Source organism: Anser cygnoides, chromosome 12 (genome assembly GCF_040182565.1).
Source record: "Anser cygnoides isolate HZ-2024a breed goose chromosome 12, Taihu_goose_T2T_genome, whole genome shotgun sequence".
NCBI lineage: Eukaryota > Metazoa > Chordata > Aves > Anseriformes > Anatidae > Anser > Anser cygnoides.
Genome location: NC_089884.1, coordinates 10312807 through 10340070, shown reverse-complemented (window position 1 = coordinate 10340070; position 27264 = coordinate 10312807). Strand labels below are relative to the sequence as shown.

Sequence of the window (27264 nt, the reverse complement as noted above, 5' to 3'; positions counted from 1 at the left end):
TCTCTTTACACTCCATTCCACACATAAGCATCTTTTCCTTCCTTTGAAGAGTTTGAACAAATTTGCTGTTAGTCAGCTCTTGTAGTGCTTGCCTGTATCTCACCATTTTTATTCACCAAATATTTTAATATTTGAGTTTCATTGATCTACTGGCTAGTTGTTCCTTTCTTTTCATTCGAGTTTCAATTTTTTCTTCAAAGACATCTCATTCTATTGAGTTTGTCTTCCTTTCTCCTTTGCCTCTAACTTCCAAATGTTAATATGCTGCATCTCACTTGCTTTGTCAAACATGTTTTTCCAAAATCCTTTAATGCACCAATGCCCGTTTCCTCTAAAGCTTCAGAAACACCCATCACTCACAGAACTCCCTACTCACATAATTTCAAGGAGTTCATCATAACTCTTCCATCCCCCTCTCTATTTTTCTTGTCTATATCTGTAAATAAAGTATGGGTTTATGTAATACATTTTCATGTTGGTGAATAAACATCCTTAGAAGCAAGCCAGCTTCCCATAGTAATTTTAGAGAAACGTAGGACTGATCATAACCAGATAACATACTTTTAAATACATTAAATGCTGTCTCCTACTGAGAACATATTCACCAAACCAGGTTTGTTAACATTTCTCCTAAACACAAGCTACTTTTATTAGACCAGACAGCCTGATATTTTAATGATTAAGAATGAAAGTGCTTTGTGTTAGAGAACTTGCTATCTTATTTATCTGAAAACTGCATAGATCACATTAGCTCTATGGAAATATCAGACTTTGAAAGTATGAAAAGCAGCATATGTTAAATGTGTGTATTCAAAACACATTAGAAATATTGGGCTTCATTTACATGATACCAAATTCCCTAATGTTCCAAACCTCAGTTTTTCTCATTGCTTGTGTTAAGGAAGAATGCCACAAAAACAGACATCTAATTACACATGTAGCAGTGTAGTTTTAAGAAGTGCATTTTGTATTACATACAATGGACTTCAATTAGAAATCAAAATTATTTTTAAAAGAATATCTTTACAACTTCAATGTAATACATGCAAAACAAATATTTTTAAAACTGGAGGATACTCTGTGCATCTATGCAGATGGGCAAACTAACAGACCTTCTGATGTGTTGAACTAGGACCATTATTCAGTATTTTGTTGTAATTTGTAAAATCAAAGGTGCATTATTGCTACATTTCTTCCCCAGTAACAACAAGAACAAAAAGTTTTCTGTTAGATTTAGAATAATTTTGAAGTCTTCAGCTTGTTAAACCCGTGTTTGAAAAGCTCTCAGGGTTTCTCTTCCTAGACACGAGCTTGTTGCCTGCATTTAGCAACACCTGCGCCTAGTTAAGGCACCCCCAGCTCTACTCACCCTTCCCAGTACATATACTGGAAGTCTTTAATGCTTCAAATTCATCTTTTTTCATTAAATAAAGTTAAGAGTCACAACTGCAGGTGCTGTACTATGGAGAGGCACTGCTGTGCCAACAGTTTCAATTTTAAACCTATTTTTCCCCATTGATGACATTAGAACTTCACCCACGGCTGTACCAGCTTATAACTTTCACTTTTAATTAAAGAAATTAAATTGGCAACATGAAACACTTTGCTTTCACATTAGCTTTGTTAATAAAAAGTGAGAGTTAAAAGCAGCATAGCTGAGGGTAAAACCCTATTCAGAGCTACGACCACAGCAAGGTGGAATGCAAGAGTACAAGTCTAAAAGAAGATTCATTTTTAAATCATTAAAATTGAAGTAACAAATTTTTAAAAATTGAGTAAATTATCTCAACACAATAATTCACTCTTTGCTCTCCTCTCATCAGAAGTGAGTTACAAGTTTCAGTTCAGAGAGCGCTTCGTCTCACAAAAAGCTGCATTACATCCACTGTACTCTCAGAAGAGAAGGAAATGATTAAATTGGCATGACGACTGAACTCATCTCGCGCTCAGAGAGATAGCCCCTTCAAGTAATGACAAGGAGGTGCACATGACAGTGCAGTGCAAGGAAATCTGCATTGCCAAGTTTCAGTGATGTCTCTCCAATAAAAAAGCGCTTCAACCCAAAGCACTATCAAAATCTGTATCATCCATAAATACTACTAAACTTTGCAAACAACACCAAAAAGAGAAAATCCATTTACTTAATTATATTTTTTACAGAATAGAGGCCACAAAGCAGATCTTATTCCTGTGATAACTGTACTTAAATTTCAAGAGCCTCAAACTAGACAGGCTTGTGTAACTAAGACAAAACACTCAAAATAATACACCAATAGAATGTATATATTAGAAAATCATCACAATAAATTTGATAATAAACAGGCGTTTAGCCAGTTTGAGCAGATGAATTAACACAGTAATTTTAATGTTATCAGCTTTATTATAAATTACATCATAGAAGTATTATTTCTTGATTTTCTGAAAACAAGGATAACCCCAAGCTGCATGTCTTACATAAAGAATCTGTCTCCAAATACAAATTCAGAAATAAAATCAAAATAGAATAATCCAGTACGAACTCCTATTCCTCCTGCTGCCAGAAATATTTGCACGACTACCTCAGAACCAGAACCTCATTCTATTTGACACACAACCTACATTTTCCAGATTTTGGAAATAGCTATGAAAGCAGCAAGGGTGAATAGCTATGAAAGCATTTTTTACTATAGCAAGACCTGTGCCGTGTGTTTTTAGAAAGTCTACACAACACACACCATGTCAAACGTAAACTCCTCAAGTTATTTCAGTCTGGCTTTTGACCTTTCTGCTGTCTTAAGACTTTCCTTAGCTCTTTTTCTGATTTCCCATACCAGCCACCAAAGACAGAGTCAAAAGACCTCTGCTTCTGTACACATGTGGAAACAAAGGCTAGTGGGTTCTTACTAGGAAAAAAAAAAAAAAAAAAAAAGGAAAGTGTTGATCCTCCCAAATATTTTCTTTAAAGAAAGTCCACTTTGCATATGTATATGTATACACACACACCCGATGGCCCCTCCTTCTGCCATTATTCCTTTACCCTGTTATTCATGTATCAGGAAGATAACCCCAAAGTAATGACAATCAAAGCAGTTGTAGTATCTCCCTGTACAGCTTCTGTATTTAACTCATCATATTTGAATGTTTGAAACAGGAGCTGTCCTAGCAGATGACAACTGTGGATCTCACAGTTTGGTGATCAATGTATCTTGAAACACTTTTATTAGAAAAGTATCGCTAGAAAGTAAATCAGAGAAACGCTTTGGGCCACACATTCTATGTTGGTATACATACATTGTGGGACATGATGCAAAGACCCCTGATATGAGATCATGCTAACTCCTGAAACCATATAGTCTTGTTTTTTAGTTATTTAACTAAAAATTAATTAAAATTAAAAATAAACTATACAGTGCATTGCTACTACACAGTATACCTTATGAATCTTCCTGTCAAGTTTGTCTTCCTCCAAAATATCTCACTGGAAAGTGATCATCAGTCATTATTTTTCTAAGCTTGTGGTATTAAGTTTCTATTTCTCAACTACTTTCCAGGCATAGTACATAAGATGTCGTATTTGCTCACTTACCAAGACAAATAATACTGCTATTTTGCTTAAAAAATACTCCTGCAGCTCCACAATTATTTTTAATTTGGATAGTAATTTTTCTCAGAATGACAAAATTTTTTCAAATGTTTTTGAAGCCTAAGTTCGTTTTTATCTGGTCTCCCCATCTGATTTTCTCTTTCATTCTTCCCAAGACATTTCCTGAAGCAAAATCTACCCCATTGTGTTATTTACACATTCTACACTCATATCCTACTGTAACAACTGGTAGCAGATCCATCAGAACACTAGTATCAAATATTTATCTCCTCTCCAAAAAGAAACACAATCCAAAACACCAGCAAAAATATCCAAAACCAACACTTTCTGTAACCATCCTTTACATATCTTCCTGAATGCTTACACCTTACTGAATTCTACTGCAAAATTACCAAATTGGTATCAAAGCTTTCCAAAGATTCATGAAGACTCCTCACTTCAGTTCAATCTGTTCCTTCATTTTCCATCATTTGGTCCTAATGAAGATGATTATTTTAGATTATGCACTCCAGTGCCCCAAATATTCCCTTCATCATTATCTTATTCTTTGTGAATACTTGGACTTTGGTTGCTATTAAGGCTTCAAAGTGTAAATACTTAATTAAAAAAGAACTTTCATTAAGCAAGTTAAACCTGTGCATGCTGTTCCATACTAGACAATAAGGCTAGCACTAGTAGGTAATTTTGGAACTTCTAAAATTATTCTGCTGAGTTTCTTTATAAACTTGTTGTAAAATAACATGTCAAAACATGTGCAGGATAAAAGATCACTGTCTAAATGGCACATTAAGAAGCTGTAGTTTATATATATATATATATATGATTTTTAGATTTAAGCATTTATAGAAAAAAACAGAAACACAAATTTCACCTTGAAATCCCAACCTTTAAGGATGCAACATTATCAAGGTGACAACAGTGCCACGATCTGTGAAACATCTTTGCATAAGGTGTATTTCAGTCTTCACAGCCAGTTTAATCATTACCCTCTTCACAGACACAAATATCAATCAGCTAGCCATGAACAGACATGAAATGGTTACCTATCTTTATCACTAGTTATCAGAGCAGCTGGGGCAGATTTATATTTTTTTTTTCCTCTGTTTAATAACTGTTTCATTACAATTACTGCATCTTTTCCACAGTCTTCCATCTCCTTAGACAACTGAGATCACAAAAGACCAGAAAGTCTAAAATCCCAGTGAAGGATTTAGTACATAGGAATTCAGAATAATATCTCAAAGAGTTCTCTCTGTTAATGTACAGGTGATCCTGCATTTGTGCAGCAACTTAGATTCTAAGGAAATCATGAACAACATATTATTTAAAATAAAAAGGTGTAACCTGACCATGTTTTGCCGAACTATGTGCTACTTAACTTTTGTAATGGGTTGTCAAGCCACCCAAAAAGAATGGCTGAGAGCCAGCTGAATGCTCCATAAAGGAAAGACACTATCAATCTAAGTTCAATTACAAACTGGCATTTAAAACTTAAATCACAACATTTGCATAAGTACCTTCCAGAAGTTTCACAATATATTCAACTTCTCTTTCTACCCATTAATGCTGATAGATCAGCATTTTTCTGCCATGGCTATTTTGTGGGTTTTGTGTTTTTTTTTTTTTTTAAGACCTTCATATATTTTTTCTAGTATGCCATGTCTTTATGCCAAGCTGTCTCCTCTCACTTTCTGGTTACGATGCTGATTTACATATTCATTATTTTCAAGAAGATGATTTCTTTAAGCCAAGTAGAAGACTCTTTATGTTTTTTTGCATAATGCTTTAATTTGTTCTTTCTATAATCTATAGGAATCAAACTTGTTATTTATTTCCTAAATCTTGACTTCACGGGAGTTTACATTACTCAGGACAAAAACAAGAATCCAAAGAACGTGACATCATGAGGTGATTCAGTTTGAAGTGAGAACAGGAAGTCATCTAACCCAGCCTCAGATCAGCCCGTGTATGGCTTTGTCCAGTCAGGGAAATGTTTTTTAACTAAGGACTACAAAACTAAGTGTTACTACTGAGCATTGACTTGTACCATACAATCTCTTTAAAATGTAAAATAAATAATTCAATGAAAATGTAAATTAACAGACAAATAATTCAAATAAAGGGATAACTTATTTGCCGTTTGATATACTATATGTATAGTGTAATTAAATTTGCAGTTTTGGACAGGAGATTCATCTATACATATGTCTTGAAACAGTATCGCCTCTATTTGTTGTATTGTGTGCATATGAAAATTCAGACTTTGGAGTTCATGTTAGAAATTAATAGCTCTAGACGAACTGATAGTTAACTGAAGACAGACATGGTTCAATTAAATAATGTAGCTATATATGGGTGAGTAGAACACCAAATTTATGTATACTGGGACACTTACTATTTAAAATAAATAACTGAACAAAACTGTTTCAAACAAATTTCTAGAAACTCAGGAATTAAAAAGCCTCCAAAATCCATAATCATTTACTGAATTGTGATTAAATATCAAGATAGTAGCCTCTGATTTTCAAATGGCACAGAAACCTTGGTATCTATTAAATTTCAAAGGCAATTGTGAAAATGTTTTCACCAAGTTTTGTTTTGAAAATGTTAGCCATTGTCTCCTGTACTAACAAGAACTCATCATATTCAGAGGTGTAATCTTCCTGAGAATGCAGAAGCATTCCAGTTAGCTAGGTCTGGTGTCATCATAGATAAACAGCGTGACTTAGTAAATTAAAGGTGTGGTGTCACGACAACAGTATCTTTCTGTTATAAAAAATTAAATCCGTTCCTGAAACAGATTTCAAGAAATTAAATAACTGTTTGAAGACTATGAATTGTTAAATAGTTTTATAAATATAAGAAAAAAGATACCTTGGCAGCCTTTAGCAAGATTTCCCTCTCTTGTTCATCTTTCCTTTGCTTTTCTAAACGCTCCAACTGTTCAAAAAACTTTAGCTGTGATCGGACATCTGTAGCTTGTTCATACCACTCATCGTCCTGTAAAGTAAGAATAATATTTTAGGAAAATATGCATTTTCATCAAGACTATGCATCTAAAGAAGACTTTAAGTGTTACATATTAAAATCTTTCCACAGTATTAACAACAAAAAAAATTTAAGCTCAGGGGAATGAAGCCAGCCTAAGTTAATTTTGCAGCTAAAATACAATTATTTAATTAATATAACTTTTTTTCTTCCTTTGATTTAACACAGACTACTTGAAGCGTTTTTGCCTCAAGACACCATCCCAGGGAAAAGGAAGGAGGGATTTCATACGACTGAAGCAGGTGAAGAATATTGGAAAGAAACAAAAGAGTTGTTTCCTTTAGTTAAAGACAGTAGAATATATCCATCAAGTGCAAGAAAAGCTGTAGATTTAGGTAGCAGACACAGTGGCCTTTACCTTTTAAATCCATTTTTCTGTCCCAGAAAGGTTGATTCTTGTCACAGACCCCCAAGATAAATTTTCTTGTGAATGCCCTATATAATTAGTCCAACTGTGACCCAGCTTTGGGAAATAGGTGGACAAGGATTCAGTCCAAAACTGTTTGACCAAAAAAGTCTACTCTCTCTATAGAGAGATTATATAAATAGATATATATAAGGAAATCTAAGCACAGCTTAGACACAACACACAATTATGATAATTACCATCTTGCTTTTTTTATCAGTTTAACAACTAGTAGAAACTTTTATTTTAAAAAGAAAAAAGAAACTTTTAATCGATAAAGGTGTTTGATTTATTTGAACTTCAAGCTAGTTTGCAGATTCTCACTAAAATTTTCCGTCTGGTTTAAGATAACTAAATTATTTCAATTTTCTCCAAGAATAAAATAACTAATAATGGGATCAGATTATCATTTTATCTTGAAATGTTCTTTTTAAGGAGACTATCTTTGTTTAATTTCAGTGAAGAATTTACAGCTGAATTCTTTACTTGCTGGTTTAAGACAAATTAGCTTTTTCCTCCAATCTGAAAACAGCTTTATTTCTGGCTTATCATTGTATTCTTTAGCTTTCTATGTTTTGGGCCAAAACTTTTAAAGTGTACCCTGATGTCAAAGTATTAGGATTTCTCACAGCCAAAAACATGTACAGTTACTATAGATTCCTATATATTGAAGCAATTTTGATCCAATCTATGGTTATCTTGGTCAAAAGAGAAGACATCAAGAATCAACAGTCTCGGTCACTATCCGTGAGCAGAAACAGCTTAACAGATGTTACCTGCTAGACACTTCTGCACAGGAGGAAAACATAATTTTACACACAAAATCTATTATAGAGAAGAAAGACATGTTTGTCAAGCAGTGTCATCATCACAACACTTCCTATTTGTTGAGGTAGACAAATCTGTGATTGAAACTCAAAGAAAACGAACACAAAACACCTACTGTGTGCGAAGAAAAAAAATGTGCCACATTGCATCATTATATAATATCCAATGGCTTTATTTGCACACTTACTTTGTATGATTCCATGCGGTGCTGGGTTATCACCGTTACTTTTTCTATCACTGTTCTTAATCTGTTTTGTGTTGCATGGGAAATAAAAGTAACCACCTCAGCTGGCACATCAGTAATTCCTAATTTTTTAGCTAAAGCAAAACAAAACAAAAGAAAAGAAAATTAGCTTACCCCTCACAAAAGGAACTCTAAAGAAAAACTAAAACTTTATTTTCCTGTACAACAACAACAAAAAATCTTTGACAGTGTATGCAGCTTTGGTGATATATTCATTACTCCTTAAAAACAGGTGTGATTGCACTTCAAAGTTTGAAAGAGAAATCAGAGTTGCTTTTTTACCCCTTAGAAAGCATTTAAGAAGTTCACTGCAGTTTATCCTAGTTTATTAAAACAAAGTTTAACAAAGTATGAGGCAATTTGAGTTCTCTGTTCACAAGAAAAAGCAATTCCTTTATTTTCAGAAACACTAGTGCAGATTAATTTCAATGTCAAGGAGATCAGGCTGCTGGCCCAAAGCATACTGTTGCATACTTTAGCCTACATTATTGACATACTACTGATAATAAAAATTCATTAAAAAGAAACTATTCTTTAATTGCATATGAGGAAATAGTCATATTAACCATAGTTCTTTAAAGCACCCGTTGTGCCCCAAACACTGATAACCGACATGTTTGTAGTTATTTCGACAGTTGAAACTTTGTGCCGAGTTTATATGAGAAACAACATTCTACAATCTAATGCACTGAAATATACAAAAACAAAACCACCTAAGCTACAGAAGCATGAATATGGGTTGTACTTAAGAATTCCAAAACTCCTTAAAATAATTAGTACATATTAGATATAAATTTGTAGCTACATGAATACCTGCACTACAATAAGCCATAGCCCTCTGAAGACATAGACACAAGTAGTCCCAGTGGGACAAGCAGTTTCCTGCACAGAAAACCATGTGTTAACACACATGTATTTTATATTCAAAAAATTCAGCAGATGCATTCTGTACTGATTGTTGGATTTGACTCACCATGAAGGAGCAAATATTCTGCTCACAGAGAATTAGTTCTTGAAATGACCGTACATCTTAAAATTGTTCGTGAATACACTCATTTGTGACATGTATACGCGAAACACTCTAGGAAATTTGTCTGAGGGTATCTGGGGGAGTGTTCCCTGAACGGCACATTAGAAAAGTCATCTTCATTTGTGGGAGGAGATCCCCGAACAAATGCAACCGTGAGAGGCCTTAAAATGTGTGTTTGCTTTGTGACGCATTCCTATCTTTTTTCAGCCAAATTCAAGAGCAAGAAACCCTCACACGTCTAAAAAAATGAAGACAAGTAAGTGAGCAGCGGCCTTACGCGTGCAGAGACTTGTTTTAAGTCAGCGAGGTGAGCTGAGAGGAGCTGGCATCGCCTTGGGCTCCTGTCAGCGCCAGGCCAGGCCCTGCTCCTCCGCCAGGGGGCGCTGAGGCCTCCGCGGCCCTGGGGCGCCCGTCAGGAGCCTGCTGGATTCAGGTCAACTGCAGCCAGGCCTGCACCAAGCCTCCTGAGAGCTTATGTTTCCTGCAGCTCTCCCTTGCCCCATCACTCCCTTTTTTTATTTTTTTATTTTTTTTTTGATCTGCAGTGTCTATTTAAATGTATATTTTATTACATCACTACAGTACATTACTCCCCCGCTTCCCAGAGCTGAATTCTCTGTGTCATGTATTTCTGATATTAATTTTTTTAATGATTCTTTGAAGTCGTTATCTCTTAAACTAACTTAAGCCATCACTGACTTCATATTGTACATGATACCTTAAGGATTTTAGCAATATGTATATATGCTTTTTAACTGATTTTTGCTTTATCGCTAAAGAAAATTACATCTTTCTTGGTGCCCAATTTGTCCCCTGTAATAGAGATGGAACTCCACTGAAGTTGCTGAAAGCTGAACATATAATGGAAAGCAGACATACGCATTAAGATCCCAATGCTGCAACCGTTACTCATGCAAATTAAGTCCTTGAAGTCAGTAGGACTATTCATATTGGTAGGAGCTATTTGTGCAAGTCAGGCTTGCGATATCCAGAACTATTTGAGCATGCACCATTTTATTATGCAAACGCACAAGCAAAGCTATCAATCAAAAAAAGAGAAAAAAAAAAGAGTCTGAAAGATAAAGTGCAAGTAAAAAGGGAGATTTAATTAAATAGTATCTAGAAAAGAGGTTAGCAATGGAAAATTCTGCCAGGTGTTCTAGTTAAGAGTATGAATGAATAATTGTTAAAATAATTCTTTGAATTTCAGCAGTTTAACTGCAGCTACCTAACTTCTCTGAACACATGAACATACTTGTAATGCTTTGAATTTAATTAATAATGCTTTCATAATTAAGACCTATCACCATCTTGCACTTTTTTTGTGATAAAGATTTTCCTTATTTTCAGCACTTCTGCTGTAAGTCAACTCAACCATTATGCAGTTTGTTTTGCCTATAGAACTTCACCTATAATCAAAGGCTCATTTCCTGAAATGTCTGCTTCGCAAAGATTCTTGTCCTACACCCTCTTCATCAGCCTTGGCAATAAACCAGTGAGACTTTCTGCTCCTGAAATCCCTCAAAACAATATTCAAAAATCTAGAAAGCTACCTGAAGGCCGGTCGTGAATGGAGTCTCTCAGGATTCCGTCCTGGGACTTACCCTTTTTAATATCTTTTTCAGTGACACAGAGAGGGAGACAGAGCATCTCCATAAAGTCTGCAGGTCACACCACACTGCCTGTTGCTGTCAGTGTATTCAAGGGAAGGGCTGCCAGTTAGAAGGACCTGATGAGTAGGCCAACAGGAACTTCATGAAATTCACAGAGGACTAAATGCAAAGCATTGCACTTGGGACGGACTAACTCGCTGCAACGATTCAGGCTAGGGACTGCCTGCCAGAGAGAGTAGCAGTGCTGATGGAAGTATGTGAAAAACTGGTGGGCAACTAGCTAACCATGATTCAGTAATGCATCCTGGCACCAATGAAGACAGTGTAGTGGGTTGTACCAACAGCAAAACAATAGTAGCCAGTATATCAAGGGAAGTGACTATTCCTTTTCATTCAGCCCACATCTCAAATACTGCAGTCAGTTTTGGGTCTCCCTGTACAAGAAAGATTTGGAAAACCTGTGTCCAGGGAAAAGTCACCAAGATTGTTACAGGGTTGGACTATATGATTTATATGAGCAGAACCTGAGTTTAAGGGAAAAGTAATGGAGAAGATGGAGTCAAACTCTTTATTGAGATGCCTGCAGTAAGGATGAGAAATAAATTCATAAACTGAAACAGCAGAGGTTCTGACTAGCCATAGGAAAGAATTGCTCATTAAGTATTGGAACACCTTGTACACAGAAGCTGTAGAATCTTCCACCTTGCACATTTCTAAGACTCAGCTGGACAAAGCCCTATACAACCTAGTCTGAATTTCATATTGACCTAGATATAAGCAAAAACTTGCACTAGATAACCACTCAAATTCTCTTCCAACCTGTATAATTCTATGATCCATGTTCCCCCCCTGAAATAGGTCCAATTTCCTCCCATATTCCTGTTATCCCTTATTATCAACAATACCCTTAGTTCCCTCATACATCTAAGATCACCCCCTGGCATGTCTCCCAGCCCAGAACTGTCCAGCTTACCAGCTGGGCACAGCCAGCCCACCCTGAGGCAAGTCTGTACAAGAGTGCTGACTGGCAGCCAACCAGTCAGAAGAGCAAAGAGAAGAAAAAAAAATTGATTTTCCCCTCAATTGGAACACACACAAGGCTATCTAGCTGTTGATTTATCAATGGATTCAAAAATTATCTTCAGGGAGAGAGAAGGAAGGCAAATAGACGGCTCCATCATTTAAGGATAGCTTTCTTTGGAAAGCAGGCTAAGGAAGAAAGAATACAACACAAATTTCCCCAAAAATGAATTAGTGTCAAGAAACCAGACTACAAAATGATAAATTTAAAAGTCAACTTGTCATCCAAAACATTTATCATGTGTGGAAGTATCATGTCTTCCCTGCTCTAAATTATATTAGTCAAAGTCCTGTTAGCATAGGACATCAGAAGCAGGGTACATTCCAAAGCTGCATACTACATGAAGATTTGGCACACTACTTAAATACCTGGATTGTACTTGGAGCAAAGATGGGAAAATTACCAATATGCTCCTGAAACAACAATTTCATCTATACTTGGAAAGGTTGGCCTAGAAATACTCTCATAAACGGTCATGCATACTGCCTTACTGATTTTCTGACTAAAGAGAAGTTCTGATAACATTGTTAAGAGACTTCTTTTTTACATTTTTTTTCTTTCTTTCTGCTATTTCACTAGATTCTTAAAGCCAACTATAATTAAAGCAGCAAAAGTAGCAATAAGACACCATCTCATAAAGCACACAAAATGGCAAGAAGCAGAAACTGATTCCAAGCAAAGGGCTGGAAACTGTTAATTTTTATACGTTTCTATATTGAAGGTTTAGTATCTTTTCCTTCATCACATATCTCCTCCTAAGCTTCATTCACTCCCATTTATACAAAGCATAGTGGAAATCTGTCTGCCTTCAAAGGAAAATAATGCTGATCTCAAATAGGAAATTCCCAAGACAGTTTCCTAGTGTATGTAATTATTTTTCCCAATTTTAATTCAGAAAGTTTTCTATTCCCTTCACAAGATTAACATTTGCGCAGTCCATTAAAATATCACAATAAGAAATAACCAGACTGATGATAGGGGAAAAGAAATATAATTTACAGTTTTAAGAAATGTGTATATGCAGTTTTTTACATATAGATATTTAATTATATCATAAAACACAAATAACCTCATAAATAAGTTATCTTTCTAACCACATCACTTGACAGTGACTTTGACTACAGATATTTTTTAGGTCCCAGAATTCTAGATCCTGGTCTTAGATGCACTATCTGGTCATCGCAAAAGTAGTCATAATATATATACTTACATTCATACAGACACATAAAATCCAAAGAGAAAATTAAGATTAAAAAAAAAAAAAGAATTAACTATTAAGGTTAAACTAAGAATTAACTAAAAGAATTTCTATCAACAGACTGCTGTCATGTTTTTTTTTAAATAAAGAAATAAAAATAAACAAAAATAAATTAAAATAATTCTTCCCCACTTTTGTGTCTGTTCTCCTTAATGTGCTTTAAGGTTAATAATGTGAACATCTTAACTTGGAGCTTTGTAACTCAAATTCTGCATTCTCAAGCAGTACAGTGCTGCACACTTAAAACATCAGGAAATGCATAGTTTGAAAAAAGTTGCATGCTTTTAAATAATACATTTGTTAAACATTTTTAACAACAAGCATACTCCTCAAATCTTTAAAATGACTTTAGCAATGTAATTCTGAACTTTTCCTAGAGCTATGATAAAAAACATCATCAAGGATGATAACAAAAATGGAGCTGAAGCAAAGCAATGCTCCAAGCTATAATTTTAACCAATCTTTTCACTTGGATTTGAGTTTTTATATTTTTAAAAGCATAACTAAGGTCATGTTCTTCATTCAAACATTCTTGACAGAATTCTGCTGTATCAGAAATGTACAAGATCAAGAATTGATGACTGATAGCATGAACACTTCTATTCTTTATGTCAGGACTCAGTCTCAACCCCTCCTCTGAGGTATCAATTAATACTAAAGCAGTAAGCTGAGTCACATTATCATATATGAAAAATATGAGGAATCACAAATTAATACCCCCCAAATTGAACAAATTTCTAAGCTGACAAGCATTTATAGAACAGCACAATAAAGTCTGCCTATATATTATTTCATAATTATGCATTTGAGATAATTAGTAGTAAACCATGCTTCAGTCAGCATTTAATAAAGCTCTACAGTGTATGAGACAGCATATGAAGCAAGTATAAGTATTGGAATATTTTTGCTACAAATAAACTATATTCTACTTAAAAGTTTGAGATATTGCAGTAGTTTCTATAAAGTTAGAACTTGCAAATAAGTTACAAAAACCTTGAGGGAATAAGCATTCAGCAATATTATTCTGGTATTGGCATATATGTCACTAGTACAAGGTTGTTTTTTTACAAACACAAAAGCACCTAAACCCTGTCATCAAAAACTTGCAGGTCCCAAGAAGTGAAAATTCTGAAGAGTGATATCTGCTTACCTATCTGGGAGGTACTGGCTTTGCTGTGCTTTAGAAGTTTAATTATATTTTATTGATCAAACAAACTGAAATAAATCATAAGGAGAGTACTGCCCTATTTGAGAAGCAGGAAAAAAATAGTATCTTTGCAGATAGGCTTTCAAAGAATCAAAAAGTTACTTTAATAATTTATACTTAAAGAGTCCTGACAGGATTGAGATCAAAGATAAAAAAATTATTTGTAAAACATTAGGTCTGACTGATTATTGATGTGATAAATTATTGAATGCCTGTATAAAACCTCTTTATGTTTACACTTAAAACAGAAAAACCTTGAAGAACTGGTTTTAAACAGTTAAACAGCATGTATTTAGGTCTTGAATTTGTCTTGTCCTTCAACACAAACACTGGGAGAGAGCATAATTAGTCTCTATTTGCCCTTAACCACAGGTCAGCCAGAACTGCAGAAAGCACTTACTGCTATCATTTAAATCCAGGAGCAACTTCTTAAAGTTTAAATTCTTTGTGTTAAATGTTGGCCCAAGCTGCAATTGCAACCAGATTTCTTAGGTCCAGGCCTCATCTGCTGTGACAGCTGGCCTGCACTGTGCAAGACAGAAACAAACCACAAAAGTATTTCCCCTTGCATCACGGATACTCTTTACTTGTTTAAACTTTTATTTAACCTCCTTCAACAGCATCAGATCTCAAAGAATGCAACAAAGATCCATCTGGTCATATCTACGTACCCCAACCCCTGAGCATAAGTACTTGACTATGCCTTGGATCGCACCTGGGATTATAGGCTCAAGCACCCTTCCTCATTCATCCCAACAGAACCACCACAGTTTTACAGGTCTCTATCCCTCTGTGATCTTTCCCATCAGGAAAAAACAGGTACTGGAAAAACTACCCCCTAAATATCTGCAGCAAACTTCCAAAACATTAAAATGATAAACTTCTTTAATAAATTCCATTCCTCTGTTTTAATAGCATAAGGGGAAGTGATGATTTTATAGTTCTGCTGTAGGAGTCAACAGTGAAACATTTTAAAACACCTCCATCTCTGTAAAATTACACATCATTAAGTACAATGTCACTGTTCAAGGCTTACACTATACAGAAACTTCTGAAGGCTAACAGTTGAAAAAAATGGGAAAGAAAGGGTGAGCAGTTCCCCATCTAAAACAACACAAGCAATATTTGCATGCCCTAAGACACACCATGTGTGGTCTTTACAAAAAGCAAGTCATGAAATCGACAGAAAGCAATAGGTGCTTTGTTTAATACTATGACATCAATCATTCTACACTGAGCAACAACATTTAACTACCAGGCTGACTAAACACAAAGGAGACACAACCATAATGCACGAAGAACCCCCAGCATCCTGAGGAGCCATAAAATGGCAATCACTGAACTTACTCGTACCAACCTAGTCAGGTAGGGCTTGAGAACAGGGAACACAGAATCACTTAGGCTGGAAAAGACCTCTAAGATTGAGTCCATCGTTAACCTAGCACTGCCCAAGTCTACCCACTAAACCATGTCCCTAAGCACCACACCAATGTTCCACATAGCAGTGTCCTCAGCCATCTATACTGAATTCCAAATGCTGTCAAAGGGAAAACTCGATCTTAAACATTAAACCAGACAGTTGGGGTTGAAACACAACAAAGGAAGAAACTAAGGAGGCTGCTTGGGGCGTGCTGGAGGGGCTGCCAGAGCCACAGACAACCTTGAAGGATTAAAACCTGAAGCACTGAAGGGTAAGCTTGTTAACTGGAGTGATGTAGCAAACAACAAATCACTAGCTCTGATGACTGGGATTAGAGATTCCTAAAGATATAAGATAACCTAGTGATCCCAGGCAAAAGAAACAGTGTCATGAATTTAGCTGTGATTTTTTGTTTTCAGTCCTTTAAATTAAAAGTTCCACTGTAAGTCTTACTAACTAAATGAATAAATAATTTAATAAAAGTTTATTTGCTGCACTGTTAAGCCTGTCTGGTGCTGGGAGACAGGATGAGGAAAAGAGAAACCTCCTCCACAAAAACAGCAAATCCAAAGTAGTTTGAGCAGGCGCCTCTGACGAACCTATAGCCTGGAGTATGTTTAGGGAAGCCACAGGCTAGGGAGTGTTTCCTGCCAAACTAGAGAGAATTAGTGCCAAGTGCTTTGAGTTTTGGTAAACGATTCCCTCTAGCAGGTACAAACCAGCACCCCTTCTGTGAAGGGCAGGTGGCCAAGATATATACCACAGCTCCAAAGCAACCCTGAACTATCTCAACTAGCATGTGAAAAATTTTGTAAACCAGTACCCAATATTGTTCAACGCTATACTTCTAGTTCACCTTCATGTAAGTTGACTTTGGTAAAAAGAACTACATTTTATTGCAATTGTTATTTACAAAACAATGGACGACTCCACATTAATTACTTCAGTAAGCTTGTTTACAATAGAATTTTTATCCTATGAGAGGAGGAATGTTATCTCATGAGCTCACTTCTGGATAAAAGTGTACAGTCTTCTTCAGAACTCAAGACTTGCTGAGGTCTAATATTTCAGGACTACTCACCTTGAGATGATTCCCCAGGAAGCAATTTGTGAAATTTAGAAATTGGTGAAATACCAGTTACTTTTAAAAAATACATGAATAAATCCATGTTACAGATGAAAATCCCCAAAATACACAGCCATTTTTAGTGCTAGACACAGCAGAATAAAGCACAGCCAGCTATACAATTCTAATGTAACTTAATGGATAAAAAATCTAAATAAATATTACAATAATTTTAACACTCTTCTCCTCCTGCTTCCTCCAAAGTAAATGCTAACCAAATTATTTTAGCCAAGTAAGATTCAGCTAAGGCTCAGTCTCTGCAGGAGAATGCATAGTACAAAATTGCGCATAAAGCTTTTTTCAGGTACTACAGTGGATTTAACTTATTCAGTAAAATTATACTAAAATGAATATTTTGAATTTATGTAATTGTATAAAAAGTTAAGAAAAGCTATACTGGGTAATATAGTCCAGCATCCATTCTCCAACAGCAGTAGTGGGAGATGCTGCTAGAAGTATATAAAAGTGTCCAATTATAACTGAAAAAATATATAGGTCCAGAACCATTCTAAGCTAGAGATCCTGTCTTACTCTCTACGTCCTCAAGACAGATTTTTTTCTGATTAATTTTTCAAGTCATCTTTTGAACCTGCAACATCCTAAGACAGAGAGTTGACAACTTAACTAATCATCTGGCAAAAACATACACTGCTTTGCTTGTTTTGAACTTCATCTCTTAATTTCATCTGATATCCCTAATTTTTGTAAATGAGACCAAACTGAAAAATAGCTCCTTTCTAGGGGGTCACAATTATTTTAACACAAAAGAGTCAGAGAAATAGCTGTACTGATGCAAAATCCACATGTAATCAAGGCCAAAAGGTTTGATCCTATTTTCTGTGTGGATTCAAAGCTCTTGAGCAAGTCACTGGGATTTGGAGCAGGGCAAAAAATTCATGAAGTGGAAAAAGAATTTCTTAAGAAACTGTTTAACCCTAGTATATGATTAGCATTTTTTGAGGAACATAATTTAAAAAAATAAAGCCTTTACTTCTTTAAGAATTCTCAGTAAGACTTTAAGTCTGGGAACCCACACATAATTCATACTTTTTGGCAAAAAGAAAGAACTAATTTGAGAAGAGGTCTGACCTAAAATATATATAACCAGACAATCCAGTTTCCAAAATTCTGTCTCTGAGCTAGATAATTAAACAGCTGAAAGGCAGCTATTAATCATTCCTAGAGAGTCTTTTTATTATCCTTAGTGGTTTGTCTTTAACGGAATCAAGCTAGTCACCAAACAATATTATGCACAGGTAAGCAGAGCCTTGGAAAATGGAAGCAGTTGCCACAAATCAGGGAAGCATGAACATGTAAGCAGCGCATATAGAAGCAGAAGAGATTACTTGGTATTCAGACAGACAAGAAGCCTGACAGCTTGATCAGACAGGACAGAAAGAGAATGTAAACTCTGAAGGAAGAGAAGCAACCGCTATTCATTTTTTTCCTTACTTGTTCTGTAACCGAACTGTATCATGCCTTTTTTTTTCAGAATGAATCAAAATCTCAATGTCCTAAGCAAACACATTATCCTTGATTTTAATGTTTAATTCCTTCTCTTTTAATAATTCCTTTTTAAGACTACCTTTGTGCAATTTCATGTGCACATCATTTTCATCCCAAAAGAAGAGAAGATGCTGAAGTTACCAAAGCTTTGACCTATGCTGAAGGTCAAAGATTTCTTGGGATCTGTATCCAGATCCTATCCTATGATCCCAATAACCTGTACTGCTGTGACTGAACAGTGCTAGGCAAGTGAAAAAGAGGAGGGGATGGGAACTGAAGTAAGTGCAGGTCTTAACAAGTCAAGTCAGGCTATACAGATTACAGTTATATATATTTTTTTCAGTCTTAGTTTTCTCAAAATATAAACACAACACAAAATAGTAAGTATGTCCAAAGACATTCAGGAACATTCAAGAATAAACACAAAGTGACTGAGAACTGGAAAATACATTCACTACTTTTATAAATAATAGTGCATGCCTCAATGCACTTTTGTTGGGTTACTTACAACAGAGTCAGATCAAAAGAGATTGTCATGGGGACCAGATGAGAAAGAACTAATATGGCATTGACACCAATAAGAGTCCCTGAAAAAACAATAGAGAAGTTGCTAGCTGGGGACTTATTGTCTACCTGCTTTTACACAGGCTAGAAGTGTGTGCTTCTTACCCATGTCTAAGCCCAAGATCAAAAGATACTAAATCATTCCAGGATCTTAGGCTTAAGTAAGAGAAGCGTGTCATTATACATCTATGTTAGGTGAGACTGAGATAGGGAAAAACCACTGCAAGAATGTCAGAGAGGACAAGCATAGATGCTAGCATACTGTAATATGGTCCTCACAGTAACAGAACAAACTCTAAATCACGTCCACGTAAGGATTAAAATAGATACCGAGTACAATTTGCCTATATGCTTCTGTTCTTTTAAAGCAATTATGTAAAAATACAGACATTTTGGCTTTTTTTTTTTCCTGTAGAAACAGAATCTCTGGCACAATAAAAGTCTTGTAGATGACATGTCTGAAGAGGTATTAGAGATGTCCGCTGATATTAGGCAGACTAGTTCAACATGAGGCCTCACCTGAAGGAGGCAGGATGGGCATGTCACCTGGAAAGGATATGCACAAAGAATACAGGAAATTATAAAGGATACCAGAAAGGTAGACCAAAGACCATAACCTGAACTTGAAAATGTCAGCACCTCTGCCTGTCTATGTCCAGGATTAGAGGAAAAAGTGACATCAGGACATTGTGCCACATTTATTAATACTAAATCTGTGTATTACCATATCATCCACCACTACAAAATGAATCCAGATCAGACATGGTAATTCCATGTTGTCAAAACAGTTGTGCTTTACAATAGTTTATATCAGATATTTATGTTACTGTGCAAAAACAGATGGTACCTCATCCAGCACAACATCCAGAGATACAGTTACCTCCTTGCAGCAAATACCTCTTTGTTACCAGTAAAATGTCTTTGTGCCATTTCAAAATTTGCAACATTTGTCTCTGACTTGCTTTAGACACTACAAAACTAGTTGAACCACAGTCAAACACTCTTGATATTATAACCACTGATAAACATGACAAATTGGTGAGTTATACTATAATCTGGACTTTGTATGCAGTAGACTCACCAGCCTGGAGACTAACAAGTGCAATGTATTAAAACAGAAAGTTACATTCTTACCTACAGAGCATTAACATTTTGAAGTGATAATTCAAAGGAGAAGAAAGACTAAAGTGAAGTTTATGAGGTAGCTCAATAATTTAAGAAACAAAAACATTGCAACCTTAGTATGAGCAGCAGGATTGCCAAATAAACGTAGTGAACAATATTTCAATATATTTTAGAAACTATTACCTTTTACTTTTTCCCCCTTAAATGATCCTCGAAGATACTGCTCACTGATCAATGACTTCCTCCTCCACAAAGATGTTCCAACATGTGTTGAGTTTTGGGGACATTAGTACCACCTCTAGAGCATGGAGTTTGCCTACAGGGATAATGTAAGTCAGCTTTATTGCAATATTGAATGGTTCTCTAAGGTTTTCTTTTTATTGTTCTTATTCTACATCCTATATTTATTACTAGAAATCTGTTTCTAGATAGAAGATAGACCTTATGAATGAATCTGGTAGAGAATGAATCTCTATGTAATGGTGATCCTAATTTAACCCTCCTTTGGAGAGACCAAGAAATTTAAGTAATTCAGTTCCCAGATACAAACTTATTCTGAGGCTGAGCAACTTATTTTGGAAGGCCCTGATGGCCAGAACTGACTTCCAGAAAGAACAAGACCTTTCAAGAAGGCTTTTCCACTACATTCATAAAACAAAAGCAAGATATTATGGTGAAAATAAAATTTAAATTCTCCAGTATTTGTGGAAGCTACCAGTATAATCACGCTCTCAGTTCAGTTAGAGTAAAACCTTTAAAAATTATGATTGAAGAAATAGCTTCATTTTCTTCATAATTAATCATAGTTTGAACATATACTCATTTATTTTGACAAAGTACTGTTTGATGAAATAACATCAGCTCTGACACTTAGAGGTGATCATGTTAAAAACATAATTCAGATTCCGTAGCATTGCAGAACTAATAAGAGTAATAAAAAGAAAACCTTAGAAATACACAAAAATATTGAACAGAAGCTGCCTTACCTTTCACAGAAAGGCAGACTCCAAGCTCTCAGGTGGTACTGAAGTTACCGTTCCAACACATGTTGGGACATCTTGTAAAACAGGAAGTCTAATCATGGACCTATTAAAGAAAGAACAACAATACAGTTTAACAATCTTCTGAAATACTCACTGGTTATGTTTATTTGGCAACACTGCTGCTGATACTAAGATGGGAACATATTCCCACCTTTTTTGAAAAAGAAAAAATAAATGTAAACAACATTTAATTGCCTTATATTATAACATTAGCAATCAATGAATTGCAATACAAAACAACGCATTTGCTATTAAATACAATAAACTCTTTTCCCAATCTCAACATACTAAGCTAGATGATCATAAATGTGAGGATTGATAAGAGGATGAGAACAGTGCACACCTAATCTAAAATTTATAGCAAATTCCTTGTGTTGTATTAGCGGGAAATATAAACAACCAACAAACAACCTCTGCACTCACTAAGGAAGTTACTATTTCAGATGTCAGAATTTAGATACATCTTCACAATTGTGCCTCTGCAGGTGACATACTTAAGTTCATAGGAACTATAGAAGGGTAATATAAATGGCATACCCAATAACTTGCAATTTGTAATTGTACAATACCTAACTTTTCTTTTCCCTGAGAAGCAGCATCTAGAATCACAGAAAACACCAGTCTAGGTACAGTTCAATTGGACTAAGTATGTTGTTAGGATAACGTACAACTTCAAAATGCTATGCTAAAGGAGAACAAGCACTTTATAGGCTAATTTGCACATTAGAACTATCTCCAAACACAAGAGTTATGTCCACAGATATTTAAGGAGGCCATCATGACAGAAAGATGCTGTTGGAAAAAATTGATATTAAAAGGAATATTTCAGTTTGAAGACAAATCAACTCAAGGATAACAAGTTAAAAGTCAATAATGAAAACAACTAAGATCAACAAAAAGTGCAGTGAAAACAAAAATATGTTTGCAGGCAATCTGATGGCTCAGAAATTCAGAATCCACAACTGTACTCTAAGCAGCTATAAACCCCTCTAAAGTAAACCAACCACAGAAATAAGTATACTTTTATGTTAGAACTGCTCTGTATGTGAAAGAGCAATCATCAATAGTACAGTGTGATCTCATTCAAACATGAATACAACTGTTGACAAACAAACAGATGAAACAGAGATGACAGAACACCTCTATTATTAAACTAGTAGCAAATGCTTTTAACAGAGGCTCTGAAATCTACTGGCCTGGTTCCATGAAGGATATTCCAATCACTTTTTAGGTGGTTTAGCAATATAAAATGCCCTCCAGAGTATTCAAATTATTTAAAATGTATACATATGCATACAACTCCGCTGCCACTGTGATGCCACATAGTAGATTCACTGTACTACAGAATACAGAAACACAGATAAGCTATTTCATTATGTTTTAACGTGTATTTCTACAGCAGACATGCAATTCAAATGTGACTAAACGAAGAAAGAATCAAGCAGATCAATGATCAATATTTCATTAGACAATTAAAAATATCCTGTATGTAAAGTAACAAAAATGTAAATCTATAAATTGTGTTCAGCTTAACCTTACAACTGTTACACTGATAGAGACAGTGACTTAAATCTATAAAGCTGAGCTGCTCTGAAGCCATTTCATGAATGACTGTAGACCTCCTAACTTCTGATCTAAAAGCATTCGGATTGATTAGTGCATTTTCAAGTTTCGTAATAAATCCCCTGCATGACTATGTGTAGTCTTGCCTAAAAATCTATCTGGACGAAGCAAGAGAATCCAGTACTAATTTTCTGGTAAGTAATGTCAGAGGTGTATGCTATTTAGTCAACATAATAGACTTTTTTCAAAGGAAATTTATATCAATGCCAGATAACAGATATAAATGCAGTATTTCTCAAAAACAACCTATAGAAAAATCAATTTTCTAGCACAGATGTAAAAATAATTATGAATCACTGTGAAATAAAAATACCATAAATTATGCTCCAATATATTTTTATCACACACGTTTAGGTAAAAATAATTTGAAAATAAAAGATGGACGGTTAAAATGGATTCCATATGGCCAAACCAGTCCCACATTTCTTAGAATGTCACATTTGTAATTATTCTGTTTAGCCAGAACTCCATAACAATACAAATTGAAGTTAAAAAAATGGGTGAAGAACATTGAAAGTGAAGTGAAAAAGAGAAAGAAAAAATCTCACTCAGGGAATACAATATGCCAAACTTGTGTTATGTTATTATTGCTTTAAGACATTTATGATTAAGATTCTCCACCTATTGTGACATTTTAGGGATAGCCATGGAAAAGCAACATGCCATCATCTCATTGGAGAGGAAATCAGAATTGAAACAAAGCTGTGGGGATTAATATTCTGCTGCAGACTCTCAGCTTGTGAGTATACCATGCTCTGGTGACCACAAAATCAACAGCAAAGTTTCTCAAACACCTAGCAGAGTCTTAGAGACCACCAATTCTCAGAAAGAAGGCTTCTCAGTAAAGGACGTAACATTGTCCTGAGTGGAAATTTAAAAAGTAACCTGCATAAGAAAAGCAGATTTCATCCCATGCTGAGTGACATCAACAACAGACGAAATTGAAGATAATTGTCAGGGCTTCTGTATGCAAAAAAAAAATGTATTATGCTACGAAAAACTCATCTTCCCATTAAAAACAATAGTAAATGAGGAAAAAAAGTACCAGTCAAACATGCACTGCTACAAAATCTCCAGAACAGTTTCACCAGAGTTGGATAAAGAATAAGGTTAATGACTGTTATTTAGATATTAGGCTAATAATTTGTTTCTTGTTCATCTCACTGTATGCAACTCTTATTTATACACAATTCTAGTTATTATTTGTTTATCGTATTTTATAATATTTTTCCCCTTTCTCTTTCATATCTGTTCCCTTCCAAGGTCTTAATTATAAGGCAATATGAATAGGGTCACCTTTTTATCACATCCTTATGTGCTGTTAATGTTTAATGTTAACTAATATTAAATATAAAATACAGTTTAGCCTAATTCTCATCTGCTGAGCCTCAGAAACAATGCTGCAATTCAAGTAATTCCCGAGTCAAGGAGTTTCTATCTTCACAACACTGTTACAAACCATACTGAAGCTGCACTCTTAAAACAACTTGCTATGCCATACTGTTTTATTGACTAAGGTGTTGCCCCCTTTGGTAAACAGTGGAAACTCAGAATGTGTAAAACTAGCTTCTAAAACCTAATGAAACCAATACACCATTTTAACCCCCCCAAAAAAAACAAAAAACTTATGAATGAATAGAAGTGAAACAAGTACAAGCACAAAGTTATTTTTCTTGTTTCTTTCCCATGAAAAACATATGAAAAAGCTCAGATTTTTCAGCACTTTTCAGCTTATCTTGCCCTTTAAAGAAATATTACCCTTTTACTTATGAAGTGAAAGGCCTAAAAGTTTTAAAAATTTATATGCACATCAGCGCGTGCATGAAGAACATCAATCTCCACCTCTTGACTTCCCAATAAGAGAAACAGCAGTCATAGAGCTCTTTGCATATGTTTCATTCTGCTGTCATACAGAAAGATTAAGGTTTAAAGTTTATGATCCTGTATGGAATAGCAAAAGAAATACATTATCTACTAAGAAATATCCACTCTTGGTTTTGCATCAAAGAAGAATTTGAAACAGTCGCAACACTGTCTTCCTACATGAACAAATGGCAATGATTACCAGCCAAAGATGACTAGATACAGAATTGGATAAGGAAGCGGATGAATATCTTTGCATGAATTACCTTTCAGTTACTTCTTCCATTTAAAAGGATCAATAATAATATTACTCATTTAGATTTAAAATAAACTTTGGATGATAACACTGCCAAGTTGAGCAGCAGAGATAAGAACGTACAATATATTAAGAAACCTTTCACTATAACTTTGAGGCATTTGGCTGGTGGTTACTGCCAAAGACTGAATAGCATCTGCTCTCACTTTAGCAGTTTATATTCTGACTCTAGTGAATGGAAGCACAATCTCTGAAACAGCCTTTGGGGAACACTACTGAGTTGCTCGACAGAGCTGTTACTCAGAAAAGAGAGGAGGAGATTAATATTACAGAAAACTTGAAAGACCTAGCTTTTGAGAAAGGAGAGAAGAGCAGTTTCCTAATACTGTACATACCACAAATCTCTCTTTTACTAAAACATTAAAAACATGCCCTAAAACTAAAGTGATCATTAAATATGAATAGATTTAAAGGTAGGAAACAGGGTCTGTTTAAATTATATTCAGGTAAAATGAAGAAGTAATGTATTTTATCTTGTTTGTCAACACGCATAACAAAAACGGAAGAATGAGGACTCACATATACTTTCTTTACCTAATGTGCTTGAGAAGGTCACAGCCTCCTTTGCTTAGTCCTGGTGTGTCTAGGCATAGCAACACATGGTAAGACTGAGTTGTCGTGATCTTACAATGTCGTTATTTTAAGTGCCCAGTAGCACAACTAGCAAATTTGTGTGTGGTCCCATGCAATCAACAAATCTGGCCACACACAGTGAAAACCAAACTTCTAAAACTTCAAAAATCAGCTGAAGGAATTCTCTCCTCAAGAGCCATAGATCCCAGATAGCAGCCACTAGTGAACCCTACAGCCACTTTCAAAACTATAAAAGGCTTCATATAAAGCCAAAATAAAGCTCTAAAAGTGGCTGCAGGAGATCACTAGGAGTGGCCGCTCTTTTGGATTCACTGCTTTTGAGAAGTAAATCCCTGCAGCTGCTTTTAAAAGCTTTGAAAGTTTCATTTCAATTATCAAAGCCAATAAAGCTTCAAAAAGAGCCATAGGGATTTGTTCCTCAGAGGAGCAAACCCCAAAAGGCAGTGATGAGTAGTGTGATGGGTTCTGTGGCTCTTAAAGTATGTACAGATTCCTGTAAGTCCTACACTTGTAATTACAGCTCCATGTTGTGCAGCAATTGTTACACCCAGACAGCTCATTAAGGCTTATATGGCAAATTCATTACTGATTTCCCATTCTTTTTAACAGTTTTACATCTCCGTTTCCTTTTTGTTTTCTTACACCTGTATGAACCATCATGTGAGCATCGCTCACAACACATTTTCAACCGAATTTCATCAAAACCTTTCTGCCTTCCCATCTCAGATGTCAATAAGCCATCTCACAAAACATTGCACATGCTTGCCCAGACTGCGTCACATAATGCCATCATCGTATCATTTCAGCATGATAACTAAAGCATATAAAATGATTCATTTCTTAGAATAGCTTCAACTTAAAAGGCACCTAATTAAAATACAAAGCAAAGCTTGACAGTAAGTCAATGAAGAACCTTGCCTGCAACTGCAATATAAAAAGGCTTTCATTAATTCAATGAACATAAACACAAATAACATTTCAGAAGTATCCTTAAAACGCTAATATCTTAAAAACCTAACTATGCTGATTTGTAACAATATCTTTAAAATCGTAAGGACAACTAATTCCCTAAAAGCTTTTATAAATTTAACTACTGACATAAGAAGAGTTTATAAAAGAAAAAAATAAATATATGCTCCCAAACACTTAGAGCTTTGCATCCTAAGACTTTGATGATTCTTAAAATATTACCAAAAATTGTGATGAAAAGATACATTTAGGTACCAGAACATATATAGGATATTAACCATGTGTGTCATATGAAATATATTCTAGGCATACTTACTAATCTTAAAACATCACTAATTTTGACAACGTATTTTTTCTACTGAAGTTTTTAACTTCTGTTTTCAAATGGCAGAGTGAATAAAAACACCTTTTAGTCAGGATAAATAAATACATCTTTTTGAAAAAATGCTCTAAGATATCACTATGAACTTAAATAGATGTAGGTGTTAGGAACTGAATTTGGTTTGTATGGGGAAAAAAATCTTGACAGATAACTTCAGCAGTATGTTAAATCTTATTCACAGGTGTCCTCTGTGACCTGAACTACTTACTCTACCCCTCTGTTTCAATCTTCTCATGTGTAAAACATGAAGGAGGATTGTGAGAAATAATTAATGTTTGCAAAGAGTTTTGAGATCCTTGGATATAAAAACCATGGGGAAAGCATGAAGTATAAAAGTAGCAGTATACTTTTTTTTTTTAATTCAAGTTTGGGGTAGCCAAGTTACTTTTATCATAAAAACCTTGAAAGTTTAAGGATACAAGTTTATGTAATACA

The 27264-nt window shown here is 35.1% G+C and overlaps 1 protein-coding gene across 1 annotated transcript in view; it reads right to left on the bottom strand.

Annotated features, from left to right (window-relative positions):
* The window catches only part of LOC106033227 (transcription initiation factor TFIID subunit 4-like), a 146088-nt gene that overhangs the window by 76264 nt on the left and 42560 nt on the right, over nucleotides 1-27264 (bottom strand). Inside the window, 2 exon segments of the mRNA XM_013176598.3 lie at nucleotides 6458-6583; nucleotides 8053-8183. Of these exon segments, the coding sequence (XP_013032052.3) occupies nucleotides 6458-6583; nucleotides 8053-8183 (257 nt within the window).